Consider the following 18,206-nt stretch of genomic DNA (forward strand, 5'->3'; position numbering starts at 1 on the left):
TGCTATTTACCGCTGCTATTTACTCGCCAAATTCTAAATAACCCCTGTGTGATTAACAACTTATTCGCCCGACACGTGTTCTGCACAATTAATAACCGCTTTGGCATTCCAAAAATAGGCAATGTTGACTGAACTCATTTCCTTCCTTCAATTAATTTTCGTTAGAACTGACACCTAAACTATGTATTTTCAAGTCTGAAAGTCCAAATCATTTCCTGTTTTGATAAGCGCATTTCGCCTCAAGTTGAAATTCTATTTCTTTAATTCTCTCTGTCAGTGTATATATTTACTGTTGCATGCTAAGATTTCCGTATTCTGTTTAGAGAGTTTGATGAATGAGAAGAGATAGATCGTAATAGCTCTGTGAACAGTTTCCTTAAGTGATCGTGAAATGTAGTTATGCGTTTTCATTGCCAACGGGTTCTTAAAATCCTTTTTATAAACAGTAATATTGTTGTAATTTTTCATTTTTGTTTTAAGTAATAATGAACAGTATTAAAAATGAAATTAATCGGATTCTTGGTATTTAATATTATAATATATTCGACTGAAGTCTAGGAAATCTCCAGACAGAATTCGCAGCCTTCTAATTGTTCTTAAAGAATCAGGTCGCAATATAATAAAATAATTTTGGATACACGTTAACTAGTGTATACCAGTAGTAGAGTCTAAACTCTATAGAGTTGTTATATAGGCTACTGCTAAACTATGGCAGTGCTTCCATCAACCACTCGGAGTCCTAACCCATCTCTCAAGTCAAGTTTTGTATAAAAACAGTCTAATTGTCTACTTGAACAAATTAAAAACACTTCATGTATACAGCATTCAAAAATCGCAATTTCTTTCCAGCGCTCGGTGTAGAATGACTCTGAAGAACACTTTCACTTATGAAGGTGTCTTAATTTAATTGTTGAATTATCTGACTGTATTGTTTGTGCGGTTAGAATACTCTAACCTTTTGGTAGCCGAAAGGTTTTATTATTACAACATAAATAATTTACAAGAAAATTTTTTTATTGTAGGTGCTGTACACCTTCTCAATATTACAAATAACCAAGAACATATGTAATACTACTGCTTATAACATGTCTATTGAGTTGCAATCACCATGGCTAACTTAGACAACTCATCTGTTGATTTCGCTGATTCACGCAATTAAGGCTCTCTATCTCGATGATTCACTGGACTAAATCTGCTCCTTGGTAGAAGTGCGAGCTAATATAACGTGGAACTTCCACGTTAAACAATATTTTGACAATGTAAGATATATATCTTCAAAGCTGATACATTGAGACATAGATTAATAATAATCAGTGTTAAAGTTAGGAAGCAGGCATTTCCAATAAAGATTTCTTATCAGCTCAGATGCTGGAAAACAACCGGGGGAACGTACTAAAAGGAGTGTTTACACATAGTCATTCAGCGTAAGTTTCCAAATATCAAACAACAGTTAAAGTGTTTGTCAAAAAACAAATTCATACACTTCAATCAATAACTAGCAAACACTTTTGCAAGAAAGGATGTAGGCTAATGGTATATAGACAGGGTTGCCATCAGTCTCAACTCAAAAATAAGGACGACTAGAAAACGAACGAGGAATACCACCTTAAACAGTGTACAACAAGAGAAAGCAACCAATGTTCCTAAAAAAAAAAAAAAAAACAAGACACTATCTGCATGTTCATAATTTTGGTATCTCTTTGGTACAAAATGGTATCATAAGGTGACAAAATGCCCAAAATAAGGACAAAAGTGCCCACCTCCGCCCTAAAAATAAGGACGAAAGTGAAAATAAGGACATTTCTTAGAAATAAGGACAAATATATTTTCTAAGACACGGACCTTTAAAATAAGGACAAATCTTATAAATAAGGACGGTATGGCAACCCTGTATATAGAGTTGCAATGTAGTAGCATCTTATGCAACCCAAGAGGCTTAGTTGGAGGGCAGTTAATGTGTGAAGGTTCTCGCCATATAAACATGCGATAGCCGGTTAAGCAGTATCCACGCTTGATTGCGCACGGTGCAAGAGATCCAAAAGAAGATGTAATTGTGTCTGTGACGTAATTACAATAAATAGTAGTGTGAAATAGAAAGTCGTTGGTTACTTTCCCAGAAGCGAACTTACAGTATAATGGACAGCATTGTTAGACTAGTGAGTGGGCCATGTGATGAAACTTTGGTTTCATTCCAAGATGAATATTCTTGTTTGTAAGGTGGGTGTGCATCAAAGGTATTGTTCGATTTTTAATAACTGTATGTAATTGCGACTATATTTCAGAATATAAGAATTTGGACTTTATAAACTTTGTGCTGACTTACAGAAACAATAAGGAATAGCATAAGCAACGTAGTCAAAAGGTAAATAGAGAAAAGGAGTTATAAACGTACAATTAAAGCCTTTGGCTTTATGTCATCCAAAAACATTAATATAGCCCCCATCATTGCCACAACACTTTTACCTCACAGATATATTGTCAAAAGAACACCTCTAAATTCGTAACACTCTAGACATACTACAAGCTCTTCCCAAAACCACATACATCTATTGTTTGTTATCCAGCAACTATTTACATTTTAAGAATTAAATGTTTGAATGAGATGACTAACCAAAGACAGTATAACTTTCTTAATAATATGCACAATTTGTAATTTGGTATATCTCTACATATGCCGCAATATGTTTGTTTATGCTTTATAATGTGATGTATATTACAAAAAATGACATTGTTATAAATAATACTTTTATTTACAACATATAAGAACACTAAATAAAACAAACAGTTAAATCAATAAAACAAGGAAATGTACAGTGAAGATGGTATCCATATACCTATGAAAGTTTTGGACACTCAGGGCTAAGGAAATTTCTAGGCATGACCATTCCTCCTTGTTTATCACTGCAAAGAATACTGCAAAGGACTAAACATTTTACAAAAGTCCACATCACTCATGTAGTACAAATTTTGCTCATAAAAAAACCATGAAATTACAAATACTTACACATCTTCTTGTAAGTGGCCAATAACACCATCTATTTGTGCCTGGGATATTTCTCCACTCAAGCTAGCCAAATACTGATACAAACTTTTAAAAGTATCAAATTGAATACGTGATGCTCCCCCATCTGGGTCTAAAGTAAGTATCTGACACACAATTCGCATTGCATCCGAGATGCTCTAAAAACAAAGTGAAAAAGATTACTATCATGGAGTACCAGAATGCACATCGTGTTTGAGTTTGAGCTGTATTTATACCGGTTAAATTATCTGAATCTATTCTTGCATACGCTTAGAATACTCTAACCTTTTAACATTACAATAAAAACAGTTTACATGAATAGGTTTTTATTTTGAATGCTGTAAACTTTCTCAATAATACAATTAACCATGAAAATAAGCAATACTACCGCTTATAAGATATTTATTGAGTTGCAATTACCATGTCAAGCTTAAACAACTCATCTGTAGGTTTTGGTGATTCACTCGGCTCACTTTACTCGCTGCTAGAAGTGTGAGTTTATAAAACTTGAAGGTGATGGGAGTTAAAATGTTCGACATGAAAAGCACTATGAATTGTAGCAAGTGCAATGAGAAAAACAATGTTTAGACGATGGGAGATAAATATAGCTAAAGCTCACGCATTGAGTCATGGATAAATAAACAGTACTAAGGTTAAGAAGCAGGCATTTCCAATAAACACCTCTTCTTATCACAATAGATGCTGGAACATAACATGGGAACATATTAAAAGGAGTGTTCACACCATGTTATTCAGAGCAAGTTTCCAAATATCAACCGACATTTTTATTTTTAAGTCTTTATCAGAAAATAAATTCATAAACTTCAATCATTCACTAGAAAACACTTTTGCAAGAAATGATGTACTGGTATTAGAAAATATCACCCAGAGCAATACAAATATACCAATAAGCGAAATAAACATACTAAAGTTAAAATTCTTGAAAATTGAAAGTAACCGACTTGGCTGAGTTGCAGTGTTGCTGAGTTTTGGACTTACCCTACCAGTTAGCATGTTTCAATGTTCTAAATCACATGCAGATTTAAAACTAAAAATTGTCCTGAAGTAGCTAAAAATGTTTTTTAGGACATAATTCTGGTGACTTTGCGCCTCTTTTACAAAAGTTTCAAACATGTGTTTTGATGGCATTTAATGGAATGTTAGTGCAAGGCTTACTAAAATTATGTGCTAAATTTCAGAAACCTCATGCAGTGTTTTCGAGTAATTCCTTTTTTTGATAATTTGCTGTATAATGAAACAAACAATACTTTTATGGCATTTGACGCTAAACCTTGGCCCCAGATCTACTAGCTCCCAGGTAATCCAGTTTAAATGGAATATGTGTCTTCAGGTAAGCGATTAGTAGCAGGGCAATGTTTCTGTTCAGCGTAAAAAAGAAATTAAGAGAATTATACATCTATTTGTTTATTTATTAAATAACTTAATACTCAATATTTGTTGTAACTTTGTGGAATATTTCATTTTGGTCATACCTGGCACAAGTAATATTCAGATGAGTAAAGTATTAAAAACTTTCTAGATTTGTATATCCTGATGTTCATTACTTTACTATTCTTCGCTTTCAAAGCATATATTGGTTAATTTATAAGAATAATAGCAACGTGAAGCAAATTACGACACTATGATGGCCGCTAGACTGTAGTCTCTCTTCTATCTCATCAGTCACCAGAATCATTGACTACTGTTACCAGCTTAAAAACAAAAGGTTTACATCAAACCGCCATCACATGGTTTTGATGTGCTTAGTGTTGCGTATTATATCATTTACTTTTCGCCATCAACTTTGCGGAGAGAAAATTCTTTTTTCTCAAAGCAGTCATTTTTATAAAATTATAGTCTTAAAAGCAGTCCAAAAACTTAAAAACTTTTTTGATCCAACTACTTGAATGCATATTATGTATTTGCAGAGTTGTTTGTGCAAAAAAAGTGTGACAAATGAATGACCCTTAAATAAGAGCGGGCTTAAGTTTCTGCTCTTTTTGTAATTAAAAAAAGGAGTGCCATCATGCTCAACTCTGATTAAGATATCGACATTTACTTGCATAAACATTTTAAGAGTATGGCTAAAAGTGCCTATAACACGCACTGCTTCACTTGAATAAGATACAAGTGTAAATGATATGGCAAGTGTAAATGTAAATGATAAGGCAGTATGCCCCTGAGTGTCTTGCAAGTATTTATAGCTTAATTTGTGTATCGATTTCATCGCTTAGTTCATTCGGTTTTATTTTTGCCTAGAGCACAGCTGATTCATGTGAAGCGGCACTTCTTGTCATAATAAAACAAACGCATTGACTTTATGGTCACTGTAGCCTCATTATAGTTTTTCTGTGGTACTGGACGATTCTCTGTTTGGACGCAGGTTAGTAAATCATTATACCCAGTAATCAACTTATGACATCTTGGGGTTCGTCCAGGGAATATATTTACTGAGGTCGATTAACCAATATGGTGTCCAAAGTTGGGGCTGAGGAAATTGAGCAACTGAAAGAGTGTTCCGAACAAATAGGGTCGGGCCATAAACAAAAGACAAAATTTTTAATGAAGGAATAAATGAATGAATAAATTTAATGAAGTTGGTTAAAGCAAGGGAGAAACCGAAGAGAGGGAAGACCATGCTAAGTGAGTAAAAAGTTGAAAGCAAACTGCTGAAAATAAGACTAGAAGAGAAGAAAACTGAAGCTCAAGGACAAATGGTGAGCCGCAGTGAGGAACATAAACCAGTCGAATACCCCATGTGAAGTGTTGTGAGTTACCTACCTTTGTTGATGGCAAGGACGATCTGGATAACTATCTGCTTAGGTTTGAAAGGTGCTCTGGTAAGGCACAAACAAATGTGGGCGATCCACTTAAGCGAGCTGCTTTCTGGAAAATCGCTGGACATCTACTCCAGACCTTCAAAAGACGAGGCTCTGGATTATTATTGTCTGAAGGTGCTGCTGCTGAGACGAAACAACTTCACTTTGCACGGATATCTGCAGAGGTTTTGAGAAGCCAAACCTAAGACCGGTGTAAACCCAGGTCAGTTTATTATGTGCTTGCAAATTTATTTTGATGAGTGGGATAAATTATTAAACACAGAACTCTTCTACAATGGCCTGCAAGAGCTTATTGTGAAGGAGCAGTTTACTAATTCACGTTCCAGGAATCTGTCTGTTTATCTAGTGGTTAGAAACTCGAATACCTTGAAGGAGCGATGGGGTATAGCAGAGCAGTACCTTGTAGCTCACAACCAGACCCTGATGGGGAGTGATCAACTGCTACGCAACAGGGGCACCAGAGAAATTTTGAGAATAGCCCAACGAGGAGAGTGGTGCTGGTGAGTTTCAATGTTTCAATTGCCAGGGCCTGAACCACCAGGCAGCAGAGTTTTGATCTCCATCAAGAAGAAAAGGCAACGATGAAGGAAGACAGTCTGTTCCGAGACAATCTGAAGGGATACTGTGGAATGCCGTCCAGAATATCATCAATACCAGGCCAGTAGTCACCAGACGTCTTTTAAGGCAAAAAAGGGGTTACTCCGAACCACATCCTATAAAATGTGCGCTGCAAATGAAAGGTCCCTTAGAAAGGGACATTTTAAAATGCATAGCCTAACGTCATAATTATCACAAAGATTGAAGTATCTGGCAAGAAAAACGCCAATATAGCAGCTCTGTGCATGATAGGATAGTCTATTCTCATTGGTCATTGCTTGTTCTTTTGTCCCCCTTTTGTATCTAAACAAAAGTTGAGCTTGGTGAGCAGTGGCATAGTAAGTTGTAGTCACAAAAAATGCTTGTAAAGGCAACACCAAATCACCAATACATTTAATTGGAACAAGGAGTGAGCGTATATGCTAGCATATACGATAAATGTTTATTTTCATCTGTAGTTACAGAAAAGTTTTTGAGAGACCATCGAAGAACTTCAAGAGACCGTTTAGATCCCTCAAAACGTTTTAAAAAACACTGGTTATACGTACCTTTAACATGGTATGTTTGTATAGAGACATGTATTTTGAAGCAAAGACAACCTCTTAAAGGCTTTCAGCGTTTACAGCAGGGGTGTCGTAACCCGTGACCCGCGGGCCACATTTGGCCTGCCGGAAAGTTCTGAGTGGCCCGCATGCTATTTGTCGAAACGACTTATATTCTCAACTGAATCGCCTACGTAATTTATGGCGAACTCACATTCCGAGAAATTGGCGTAATTGTTTTTTACTAACTTCTGACAGCCATATGGAAAACTTTTCGTCACATTCCTATATCGTCCATCTCACCAAATATTGCCAAACTTGTTAAAGAAAAACAGTGCCAAACTTCACATTAAAATGTCGACGTGTAGTAAAAACTTTGTTGAATTTGCTATAACTTGGTATGTTTATTGTTCTTATAATTGTAAAAGAGGATAATACGTATTTCTAAGATTAGAATTTTGGTATGAGGGTTTTAATTAGAAATTAGCAGTAAACACTCAAGCGGCAAGCGCAATCAATCGCATGTGGCCCTTTGGCGAAAAAGGCTGGACACCCCTGGTTTACAGCATCGGAAGTAACTGTGTATCTAGCCTTGTCATCAGCTTTAGAAGGTTGAGGAAACAAACAAAGATACTCTTCAACTTATTGATTAAAATGTTGTGCTCTTCAGCTGAATGTGTTGGAAAGCGCTCTGGCAATTACAAAAAGCATTAATGAAACTAAATGATGACATAGTTTTACAAATGAAAAATCAAAAGAGCTGGTTTTCTGGTCTCTGTCACCAGACATTTGTCTTAAAGCAGCTAATACTGATGAAAAAAAATCAACGCACTGAGTAATACATATTTCATGCTAGGACCACCTGGCTTCGCACAGCAGTGAACATGCGGACCTGTTCCGGAGCGTCGTCCAAGTATATTTGAAGGCGTTTTAGTGATGTGATAAAATACAGAATTTCATGAAGAGCGATAAGCCTCCTGCAAGTGTGTATATCTGTGGCAAAGTAGCGAGGTGACATGTGCTTGAGCATATTTCAAATGGCCACTCTTGTTTCTACCACTATTAAAACCCTGAGTGACAACTATGGAAGCATTAGCACGCCATTGGACAATTTGTGTGAGAATCTATTGACAAGCGTTTCTCGGATGGGAACAAAAGTTTTCTTGGGCAGTAAATTTTGTATTGTTTTTAACAATATAGTGTATGTTGCATTTTCTTGGGCTCTTTAAACCCTGCTTGGTGCTGAACAATCAACAACCCGGATAAATGAACTAAATAATGCATTAAAAGTATCAAATTAAACAAGTGGCCGCTTTCCATTATACCAAAAGTGGAATAAATGACACAATAGTCACACACAGTTTCACCACTTCGAAAATATTCTCACAATTTCAAAGATAAGGGCAGTCTCAAGGACAAAATGCCACATGTGTACAAATAGTCACTTGTTTTATGCAACTTTCTTAGATTTGTTGTTTCGTCGGCGAAAATTGTAAAGATACCTACATTTTAAGTTGAAGCTATTATCTTTTTACAGATATGTAAAGTCAAATAAGTTTGTTTTCTATCTGATGACTGATGTACTTGACAATTTTTAGACAGTGCCTTTAGTGTTGTAGGAGGTAAGGGTCTACCCTTGAACAATACCTTAACAAAGTTATAAAATTGCTTCGGTCATCAACCTTTTCACATGTAACAATAAGGCATATGCACATGATAGCCTGTAAAAAAATTGTGTTATGTTGCAGTAAGTCCTGCTGAAATTTGCTCATGTGTGTAGTTATTCCCTGTTGCTGTTTGCCACAGCCTCACAAAAAAACCTGTGCTTCGGTGTTGCGCAAGTTTATGGTCGTTTGTACTCTAGTGCATAGAAACACGTCGTCTGACATTGTTCAAATCGACCACTTGCTCATTTTTCAACATGACTTTTAGAAAACCTAAGAAAATAGAAACTATAAAGTACAGGGATTTGCAGGCAACGCTATAGAGAATACAAGGAAATAACCCTTTGTTAAAAAAGTCAGCTGAACACAATGCTTCTTTAAACTGCACTGTCGCTCGGTTGACATCTTGTAAGTTTTATTTAGCACAAATCTAGACTTCAGCTACTTTTATTTCTATACATCATGAGTAGCAGAAGAGGTATGCAGTATGGAGACTGAAGAAATATCCAGGTCAGGAGCCGCAGCTATCAAAATAGCATCGAATTCCCTTGGTTTGTGAAAACTGCCTACGTTTATGTACCACTTAAGACTCATCAAAGGTCGTCTCTATGCTTAATCTGGGAAGCAGAATACTGTATAACAAAAAAGACCACAAGCCTATTTTAAGTTAGGAAGACGAAAGCCTTACTCAGTACAGTATATTGAAGCTATTTTTAACAGTTTCTTCTTTCTTATAAACCTAAGTTAAATGTTGTAACACAGTAACCTTCACATAATCTAAATTTTCAGCCTAATTTATATCTAACCTCAGTTAGATCTTAAATAACTATAGTCAAAATCATTGTTTGTCTGCCTATTTTCCCGACCTAACTGCCAATTTAATATTGCGATTAGTTGCGTGACCTCTTTCCGATGAAATAGCCACTTTCAAATAATTTAAATGATTCTTATGTCCTTCATCACGAAGCAAATATCAATGTTGTTTGGAAAAAAAAACACTTTATTAAGTACAGTATTATTATGCAATAAAACCCATGTCGACTTCGTTTCTTACTCGTTTAGGTTAGCCAGGATAAGTCAATAAAATGGGATGGGTACCGGTGTTGTATGTGATACAAAACATAGTAATTGCAAATCAAGTATCCAATTAGTCACGATAAATATGACTTTGGAACAATCACAGCCACAATCTGATTGTTTTCCTAGTCTAAAGTGTAACGTAAGCTAAGAAGACAGGTAAAAAAATGGCATACACGGTTACATAAGCATATATGCTGTGGGTGCCTATGATAGAATAAGAACAATTATTCTGATATCATTTTTATTCAAAAGATATTCTAGAAACACAGTTAATATTGAAATTGCGTTCTCTGGATATGTAAACAAATAGCCAACTTACCCCACCCCCCAAATGACTGCATGCAACAGCAAAAAATTTATCAAATTCCACTTCTTCTGCAAAACTCCCAGCTCGAATTATTTCGGAGAGTTGTTCCTTTGGAAGTCCCAAATCTGTCCATTTCTTGGTTAAAAAATCAAGAGCAACAATAGATTTGTCTTTTAACTGCTGATGTAAAACATCAAGAAGGCCTGGTGTTAAACCAGTTGCACCAGGTTCAAGTCTTCTTTTTACAGGAAGAGGTTCACCATTTGCAAGAGCATTGAAGTACCTTCAGAACAGGAATAACAAAACTAGAAATGAAATTTCAACTTTGATTGCTTTGCTTAAGTTTTGTGAACAGTTATAAATTTATACACATAAAAATTAAAATTAACCAAAAAATTGTTTGATTTTCTCAAGAACAAAGTCATAAGAAATCATTACGATCAACATTCAACCCTTGCTGACTGTCTAGAGTAAAAGAAATATGTTTGACTTGTATTGTACAATTACAATTGTACAACTTTAAGAGTTTACAGCTTTTTCTGTTGCATGATCGCTTTTAAAATTTAATTGCATTTGGTTGAGTCACAATATTGTTGATATCGAAGATTTAATTTTGGCAGACAGAACCGTCTAAAAAGTTAATTATAACCTATTAACGTGAGCTTAAGCTTGGGGTGTAAATATTGTTTTAAACTATAAAATTATTCAGTAGTGTTTGGTCGTACTCGTACTCCGTTCTAACTATAAAAAATCCAACCAATTTTACTTCATTCAACCAACTCAATTCCATTTGTTCTACACTGATACCAGAAAAGCGCTAGGCACTGTGCCTTTAATGGACAGGCTTCTTCAAAAACAGTTTGAGCAGCATTGTGTGAGCCTATTGCTGTACTCGTGACAGTGTGGGGTGTTATGCGCAATTATGTTACCGATTACATAACTTGCAATTACTTAAATTTAAATGTTTGGTATTATTAGCCGAGTTACTAAAAGAAAAAACAAACAGGCTCCCTATCAGAGAAAAACAAGCGACATGCCCAGTCAGACGAAGAGTGAAATAAAATGGAAGGCGCTTGAGATGCCCAAATGATTGCAAGTTGTTCCATACTTTAAACAATCTCACAAAGAGAAGCCATATGAGCAGAGCATATTAGCATGCTTATCTGACGTCAAGATTTTATCTACTATAAATGAACATGAATATATTTAGGTTGGTCGAATGATATAACAAGATATGTGGATTTGCATTAACCCAAATACTTTTGAGTTCAACACATCCCTATAAATTAATATCATGACGCTCAAACATGAATTTTGGGAAAACATGTTGGTTGGTCAATTTTTGATATTCTAACTGATATTTTTAGGACCGGTTGCAGACCTCACAATTTACATTCCATTTTTGTGAAAAATTATGCAAAATAAATTATTATTTAAAAACAACCCAAGTGAGTACCGGTACCTTACTTTATCTTCTACATTTTGATGAGCAATACTAAGGCTATAGCATAAAATAATAAAACAGTTCTGAAAATTGGTTGGGCATTTCAAAAATCTTAAAAACATTGAAACCTTAAAATTGTGTCCAGTACAACTCAATAAAACGATTATAGTTTTGTTGAATTCTTTATTGAAATATACAGGAGTTGTTGGAAACAAAATAGAAAAAAAATTGGAATTGGCCAATCAATAATTAATGAAAACCAGAGGCAATATCTCCATACCGAAACACTAAAAACCATATAAAAATGTTATTTACAAAGTCTGTTAAAAATCTATGTTTTAGTAACACAAATCTTAAAGTATGATATACCAAAAGATCACTAATCCACTTACGCAGCTGACCATGCTAACACATCATGTGGTTGTGTACGAATTGCAGCTTTTGTGAATTCTTTCAAAATGTCTGGCAATTCTGGTGGAATGTTTATTTGCTGAGCACAGTACATAGTTTCTGGGGGAGCCATGATTTATAAATGAAACAACCAAACAGCTCAACCACGTATATAGTCAATGGCACTTGTAAAAATTTAACCAAAAAAAACCTAATGATATGCAACAGAAATCAGAAAAAATTACAGTTGAAATAAAGCATTACTGCCAAATTACTGCTATCTCAATAATTGTATGGATAAACAAAATTACTATGAGCATAACGAAATATCTGCAGTTACTGTAAAACCAAATCTCCAAATACTACTGATATATATACAATATTTCCAGTTTTTTAATATGGTTTTTTGTTAAGCCAATTGCAACTTACTGGTGGTCACAACAAAAATACTAAACATGATGAGAATTCCAGAATCAGTACAAAAAGAATTATTTTACTAGCAAAATCTGTTTTTAAAGGGAGTTAGCCAATTTTAAAGCGGAAAGGAAATTAAGAAAGGAGGTTAGGTTTCATAGTAATGACTTACCGTATTTTACGGACCATAAGGCGCACCGGGCTATAAGGCGCACTGTCAATAAATTGCTTTGATTAGTTTTTTGTTCATACATAAGGCGCACCGGGCTATAAGGCGCATGGGTTACTGTATAAAGCTCATTAAAATACGTTGTGCGCATGCGCGCGTTAGCACTTAGGACATTATGATCTATACATTAGCACATTATGATCTATACATTAGGTGCACCGGCTTATCAGGCGCACGATCAATCTATGAGGAAAAAACAGGATTTAAAGTGCGCCTTATGGTCCGTAAAATACGGTATGTTAGTATTATTGATGTCTTTCTAATAAATGTAAAATTTAACGTGTGACTGATTAGAACCCACAACTTTTACCAGTAAAATTGACATTGCCTTCTGCCATCATTTAAACACTATTTAATTAGAATATTACTGAAAAATAAGGTGGTACAACACAATAAACATAATCAAACTAAAAAAACAGCAAACAAATTGCTAAGTTGGGGTGTAGGTAGCAAATATGAACTATCATACAGTGTTGGCTTGGCTAATAACTCAGAACATACACATAAAAATATGTACAAACATGTCTAAAAAAGGCTAGTGAAAGATAGCCAAAATTATTAATAGTAGTTGGTTTTCTATACGTCCAATGTAAGTTAATCCTCTCAAAAGGCCTACAATAAGAAACCTATACTCTATATGTTTATAATAATTCTATACAAACTATTGCAAACATAAAGTCAACAACAACAAAACACTTTGCGTCTGCATGAGCTTATAAAATATTAGTGAAACATTGCCAGAGAAGTCTTAATACAGTGATTAATAGATCTATATGCATGTATCTATAATGTATCTAAACTTTACATGTATATATATGCCAATTAAAAAAATATATTCAGTAATATATTGAAAAATAGTATACATATACAACTCAGTTAGCAATAAAGTTGACTCAACTATATTCTGCCACTTTGGTCACAACAGATTTTGTCCGAATTAAGAAAAGTTGAAAGATATGAGTCAAGGAGCTTACACTTATCTTTATTATGACATAGTAAAAGAGTTCAGAAAAGCAACCCTTAGATCATTTATGAGCAATAAAATTATGTAAGGCAAAAAATCATGCGATGTAGTGTAATAAAGTACTAAGTATTATTATTTCATTGTTATACCACAATAATGCAAAATACAAGCACATTTAGTGTTAATGTGAAGAATATGGCAATGCATTTACCTGCCGCCCGGAAGGCAAAAGAAAAAGTGCTACCATCTGAACTATCATGCTTACCAGCCAAAGTTCAAAATCACTCAAGGTTGATATGACGTACAAAGATAAAAACGCTCTTTCTGAGATTACAATACTTAGCATTATTGTTGTCCAAATTTAGAGGAGGTATGTTTGAATATACAAATGAGAGAATTATGTGTGCTGTTTACTTTTGTTCAATTCTTGGAACTTTTGTACAAATACAGTAGTTGTCCAGATTATCAGGTTACAAAATAAAGTGGAGTTAACTGCATTTAAAAGGAAATATTTGTAATTGTTTTTTGTTTAGAATTGTGAAAAGATAAATTAATTAAAGAATTTAAATGCAATATAAGTGAAAAGCTTTTATGACCATACAAAAATATAAAAAAAATTTAACTTCAATTAACCATGCACAGCGTTATTGCTTTGGACCTTTAGCTTCTTTCTAGTGGCATATCCTCTGAAATTACTTTGAATTTTCACTGCAGCTGCAATATAATCTTCATGTTCTTTTGTCTTTTGAACATGTTTTCGCCTCATTCTGTAGTGTTTATAAGTTGCCTGGATTTTTCGAGCAGATTGGTCTTGTTTAGAACTGATAGTTTGATCCTTTCTGGCAAACCTACTTTTTCTCGTTTTGTAACCTCTGTAAGCGGCTTGAATTTTTGTCACAGATTTCTCTTGTATTTTTCTTGCTTGAATGATTTCTTTTCTCACTTTATGACCACGAAATGATGCTTGTATTTTAGTTGCCGCAAGATTACATGCTTCTCCTTTTATCCCCAAAATGCCATTTTTGTTAAGTTGTCGATGTGACACATACCTTCTATATCTGGTTTGAATGGTTTTAGCTGCATTGTTTTTTATTTCATTGTCTTCTCTGTGCTTTCCACATGGAAGCTGGATCCTTTTAAATGCTTGCTTGTCAGAGTCTAAAACTTTTAAATCGGTATCGCCAGCATTAAAAATAGACTTGTCAGATTTATGCTGAGGTATGTAAAATTTCTCTTCTGGTTCGTCATTGTTTTGAAAAATTATGCATGGATCAACGCATGTAGTTTTTCTTTCACACAGCAGTTTACTGAAATAGTGTGATGAGAATTGCACAATATCTTCAGGTTGATGACGTAAAACTTCCATAGCTACCTGTTCCAGTAAAGTAGAAAAGCCTTTAGGAATATTTGATTTAAAGGAAGAACTACTGAAGGACATTTCAGTATTTATAGCGTTCTTAACTGTTGTAAAAATCAGCAACTTGCTATCCACGAGGAGATTTAATGATTAAGTAATACCTTGCAGGCTGCCGGCAGTTAGCACATATATCTCACCTGACAAGTAATTCTATTTGATTTGTCTATTTGTTACCTGGTAACAAAGGAAAACAAAAGCGCGCCGATTGTGTTTAAATTATTTTATTCTTTAGCGGGATAATAAAGTGCTTGTCACCGTCACCAAGTATTGTGTCGTTATTAAAGAAGTAAAGATTTTATTTTTGTTTGTATCTTTTAAAGGCTATAGAGATATCATACAACCCCTAATTGATAAAGGACCACCGTAGTATTTAGCGCAACAGTGAGAATTTTTACTGACTGTCCCGTGTATATTCGTCTGCGCCAGTTTACTACATTTTCGAGAGCAGTGGTTCTTTATTTTTTTTTCACATTTATCCTTTACAAACTCAAACACTGTCAATTCCTTCGCAACAGATATCAAAACTCAGTCCATTGTGGGGATGGTGATGTGAATTGTAATATGTTGGCCTGTTGGTCTTAATTTTTACTTATTATTAAACTCTAATAAACATTTTGAGATACGTTAGAACTTTTGGGAATGTGAATTAAACATTTTGCACCATATAGTTCACAAGGCTCTTTTTAGGACCTATATAACTACAACATAATAATAGTAGGCTACAACAGTTAACCAATAAAAGGTTTGTTTGTTATTGTTAAAAAGGACTTAACTACAACATATGCACTATACCAGTGGTTCTCAAAGTTTTTTTCCGATTCCTCCCTTACCAACCAAAACACCGTCAATTCCTCCCCCCAAAAAATCACAAAAAATAATTTCCAAAATTTTACACTACCTGAATATTGTCCCTGGATGATGTCTTTTGAAGATTTATCTCAGGAATAAAATTCAAAATTGCAAAAGAACGCTCTTACAAAATAACCAAACAAATTTATAAACAAATCGTTGCTCATTGTTAGTGAGAACCGTGAGCCTCATGTTGAGAAGTTAATAAAGAAATTCGAGGAGAAAAGCGTGTGAGTTTTGCTCGAAGGTCTCCGCAAATATCGTGTGTTCCTCTTTTTTTCATCACTAGCTTACTAGCTAGTTCTATAAGTACCGTACTAACAATAAAGAGAAAACAATAGCCATTATGAACCAAACACACGCGTTTATAACGTCAGTCACTGCAGTTAAGGAGCTTGTCCTCGCGCACTATTGTAGACATCTAAACAACATTTTCGAGAGGATTTTTCTGTTACAAATAAAATTAAAAAATTAAAGTTTTTTTCATCTACAGTTTTTCCTCCCCAATTCCTCCCTAGAGAAAATTTCCTCCCTGGAATTAAAAATTCCCCCTTTAGTGAGCCAAGTGGCCCGGTTTGAGAAGCACTGCACTATACATTAGTTATAAAAAGTCCTAGAAAGACTCTTGTGAAATATATGGTGCAAAATGTTTAATTCACATTTCCAAAAGTTCTAACGCGTCTCAAAATGTTTATTAGAGTCCAATAAATAAATAATAACGGTACAACAGTTAACCAATAAAAGGTTTGTCTGTTATTTTTAAAAGAACTTAACTACAAAATACGCACTATACTATGGGGATGGCGATGTGGATTGCTTTTAGGTTGGCCTAAAACCAAAGGCTACTAGTCTTTCTTTTAGACTCCTAGACAATTGTGTTTGACTCCGTTGCTGCTGCTATTTCTATAATGTTTCTTTAAATCAACACCAGATTCATAAAGTCTAATTGTTATATTGTCCGAAATATTGTTGTATCAAATTAGAAACATTTTCATCATCTTTTCACATTTAAACAAAGCTATAACTCCAATTCAGTAATGACTTCAATTCCGAATAATTCAGCAATAACTTCAATTCAGAAGAAGAGAAGAATAGGTAAGAGAACGATTTAGACCAAACATTAGTTTTTATACTCGCCGTATTTGACCAATGGGCGCGAACGCCATGCTAGATTTTACCCTGACACGTATAACACATGTCCATGTTGTACATTCTAAGCTTTTTCACAAGGAATTATAATCGATTTTCACCGGGAACAGAAAAACCACTTGACACACTTCACTACGTCGCACGTCGATTTGGAACTAAGTTTGAATACGGATTAAACTACGAAAAATACACTTCAAACATTGAAATGAATCTAATTAGAGACACAAGCAATGCGTTCTTTACAATGCCAATGAATGAATTATTACAATTTACTATCACGACCGCCACAATACAATAGTTATATAGGTCGTAAAGAGACCCTTACGATAACAGACAAACCTCCCCAGATAGCACGTAGTTGTCGGCCCGACAGCTACAACGAGCTATTCTCGCTATAGCGATTGTAGCTCCTCTGCCGCTAATGGGTAGCAAGCTAGACACGGTGTTTTTACGCTGTCCAAAAGATCTTTGTCGGGCCGACGGAGGTCCATTAGTGATGTTAGCTGATGCCGTAAAACCGTTTAGAACAAAACAATGATTAAACATACATAAGTTAGTTTTATTTAATATTTTTAAAATATAAATGTTATTATTTAATGAGGTTCGTAACAGTCGGAAAGGTTTTATCACTAAATGTTGGTAACAATTATAATAATTATAGTAATTGCTATAGTAATAACACCCCTGGCTTTTTTATTCAGATATTTTGAATATAACACGTATTATACTTCTTTGTTTATTCTGAGTTTTTGTTTAACACTTAAATAAACATTTATTTCTAAGTTATCAAATCGATATCATTTTAATGTTTTTTTCTGCTTTGAGGATATCTATTGATCGTCGCCAGCCAGTACGCCGTCTAGTTTGAACAATGCGATAGGATAGTTGGTTATAGTTAATAGTTTTTACATAGGCCTACGATACAATACGATACAATAGTTTGGATTGAGGAAGTAACATTTAAAAGATATGAAGGCAGGCAAAAATTGTTTTTTGGTGGATTTTAAACTATAGTTCGGTTTATTATATAGTATTGCTGCTGATAAGTGGTTAGAGATTTGATACAAATCCAAATGTTATATGCACCAATTGCAGTTCGATTAGATCTTATCATGAAACATACACATGCACGAGACTCCTTGATCGGTTGATGTGCATCTCTGTCTGCACGCTAGGCTACGTAAAGAGTTTGGTATAGGCTAATGGCCTTAGTCACGTAGCCTACGTGTGTTTTTCGACTAGGCCTACTGCTGCGTCATTTGCTTAAGGCAGGTTGTTTTCCGTTTCAGGATTATAAA

General features: G+C 34.6%; 2 protein-coding genes across 2 annotated transcripts; both read right to left on the reverse strand.

Annotated features, from left to right (window-relative positions):
- Positions 1-2,728: 2,728 nt before the first annotated feature.
- Positions 2,729-12,157, reverse strand: LOC143468163 (ropporin-1-like protein). The gene is made up of 4 exons (XM_076965182.1): positions 11,889-12,157; positions 10,065-10,335; positions 3,005-3,180; positions 2,729-2,901 (listed from the first exon to the last, which is right to left on the reverse strand). Exons 1-4 carry the CDS (start codon positions 12,017-12,019, stop codon positions 2,835-2,837), a joined length of 645 nt encoding a protein of 214 aa, XP_076821297.1. The 5' UTR covers positions 12,020-12,157; the 3' UTR covers positions 2,729-2,834.
- On the reverse strand, positions 12,098-15,070 carry LOC143468162 (sperm surface protein Sp17-like). The gene has a single exon (XM_076965181.1). It carries the CDS (start codon positions 14,929-14,931, stop codon positions 14,122-14,124), a length of 810 nt encoding a protein of 269 aa, XP_076821296.1. The 5' UTR covers positions 14,932-15,070; the 3' UTR covers positions 12,098-14,121.
- Positions 15,071-18,206: the final 3,136 nt, after the last annotated feature.

This window comes from Clavelina lepadiformis, chromosome 8, assembly GCF_947623445.1.
Source record: "Clavelina lepadiformis chromosome 8, kaClaLepa1.1, whole genome shotgun sequence".
Classification (NCBI taxonomy): domain Eukaryota; kingdom Metazoa; phylum Chordata; class Ascidiacea; order Aplousobranchia; family Clavelinidae; genus Clavelina; species Clavelina lepadiformis.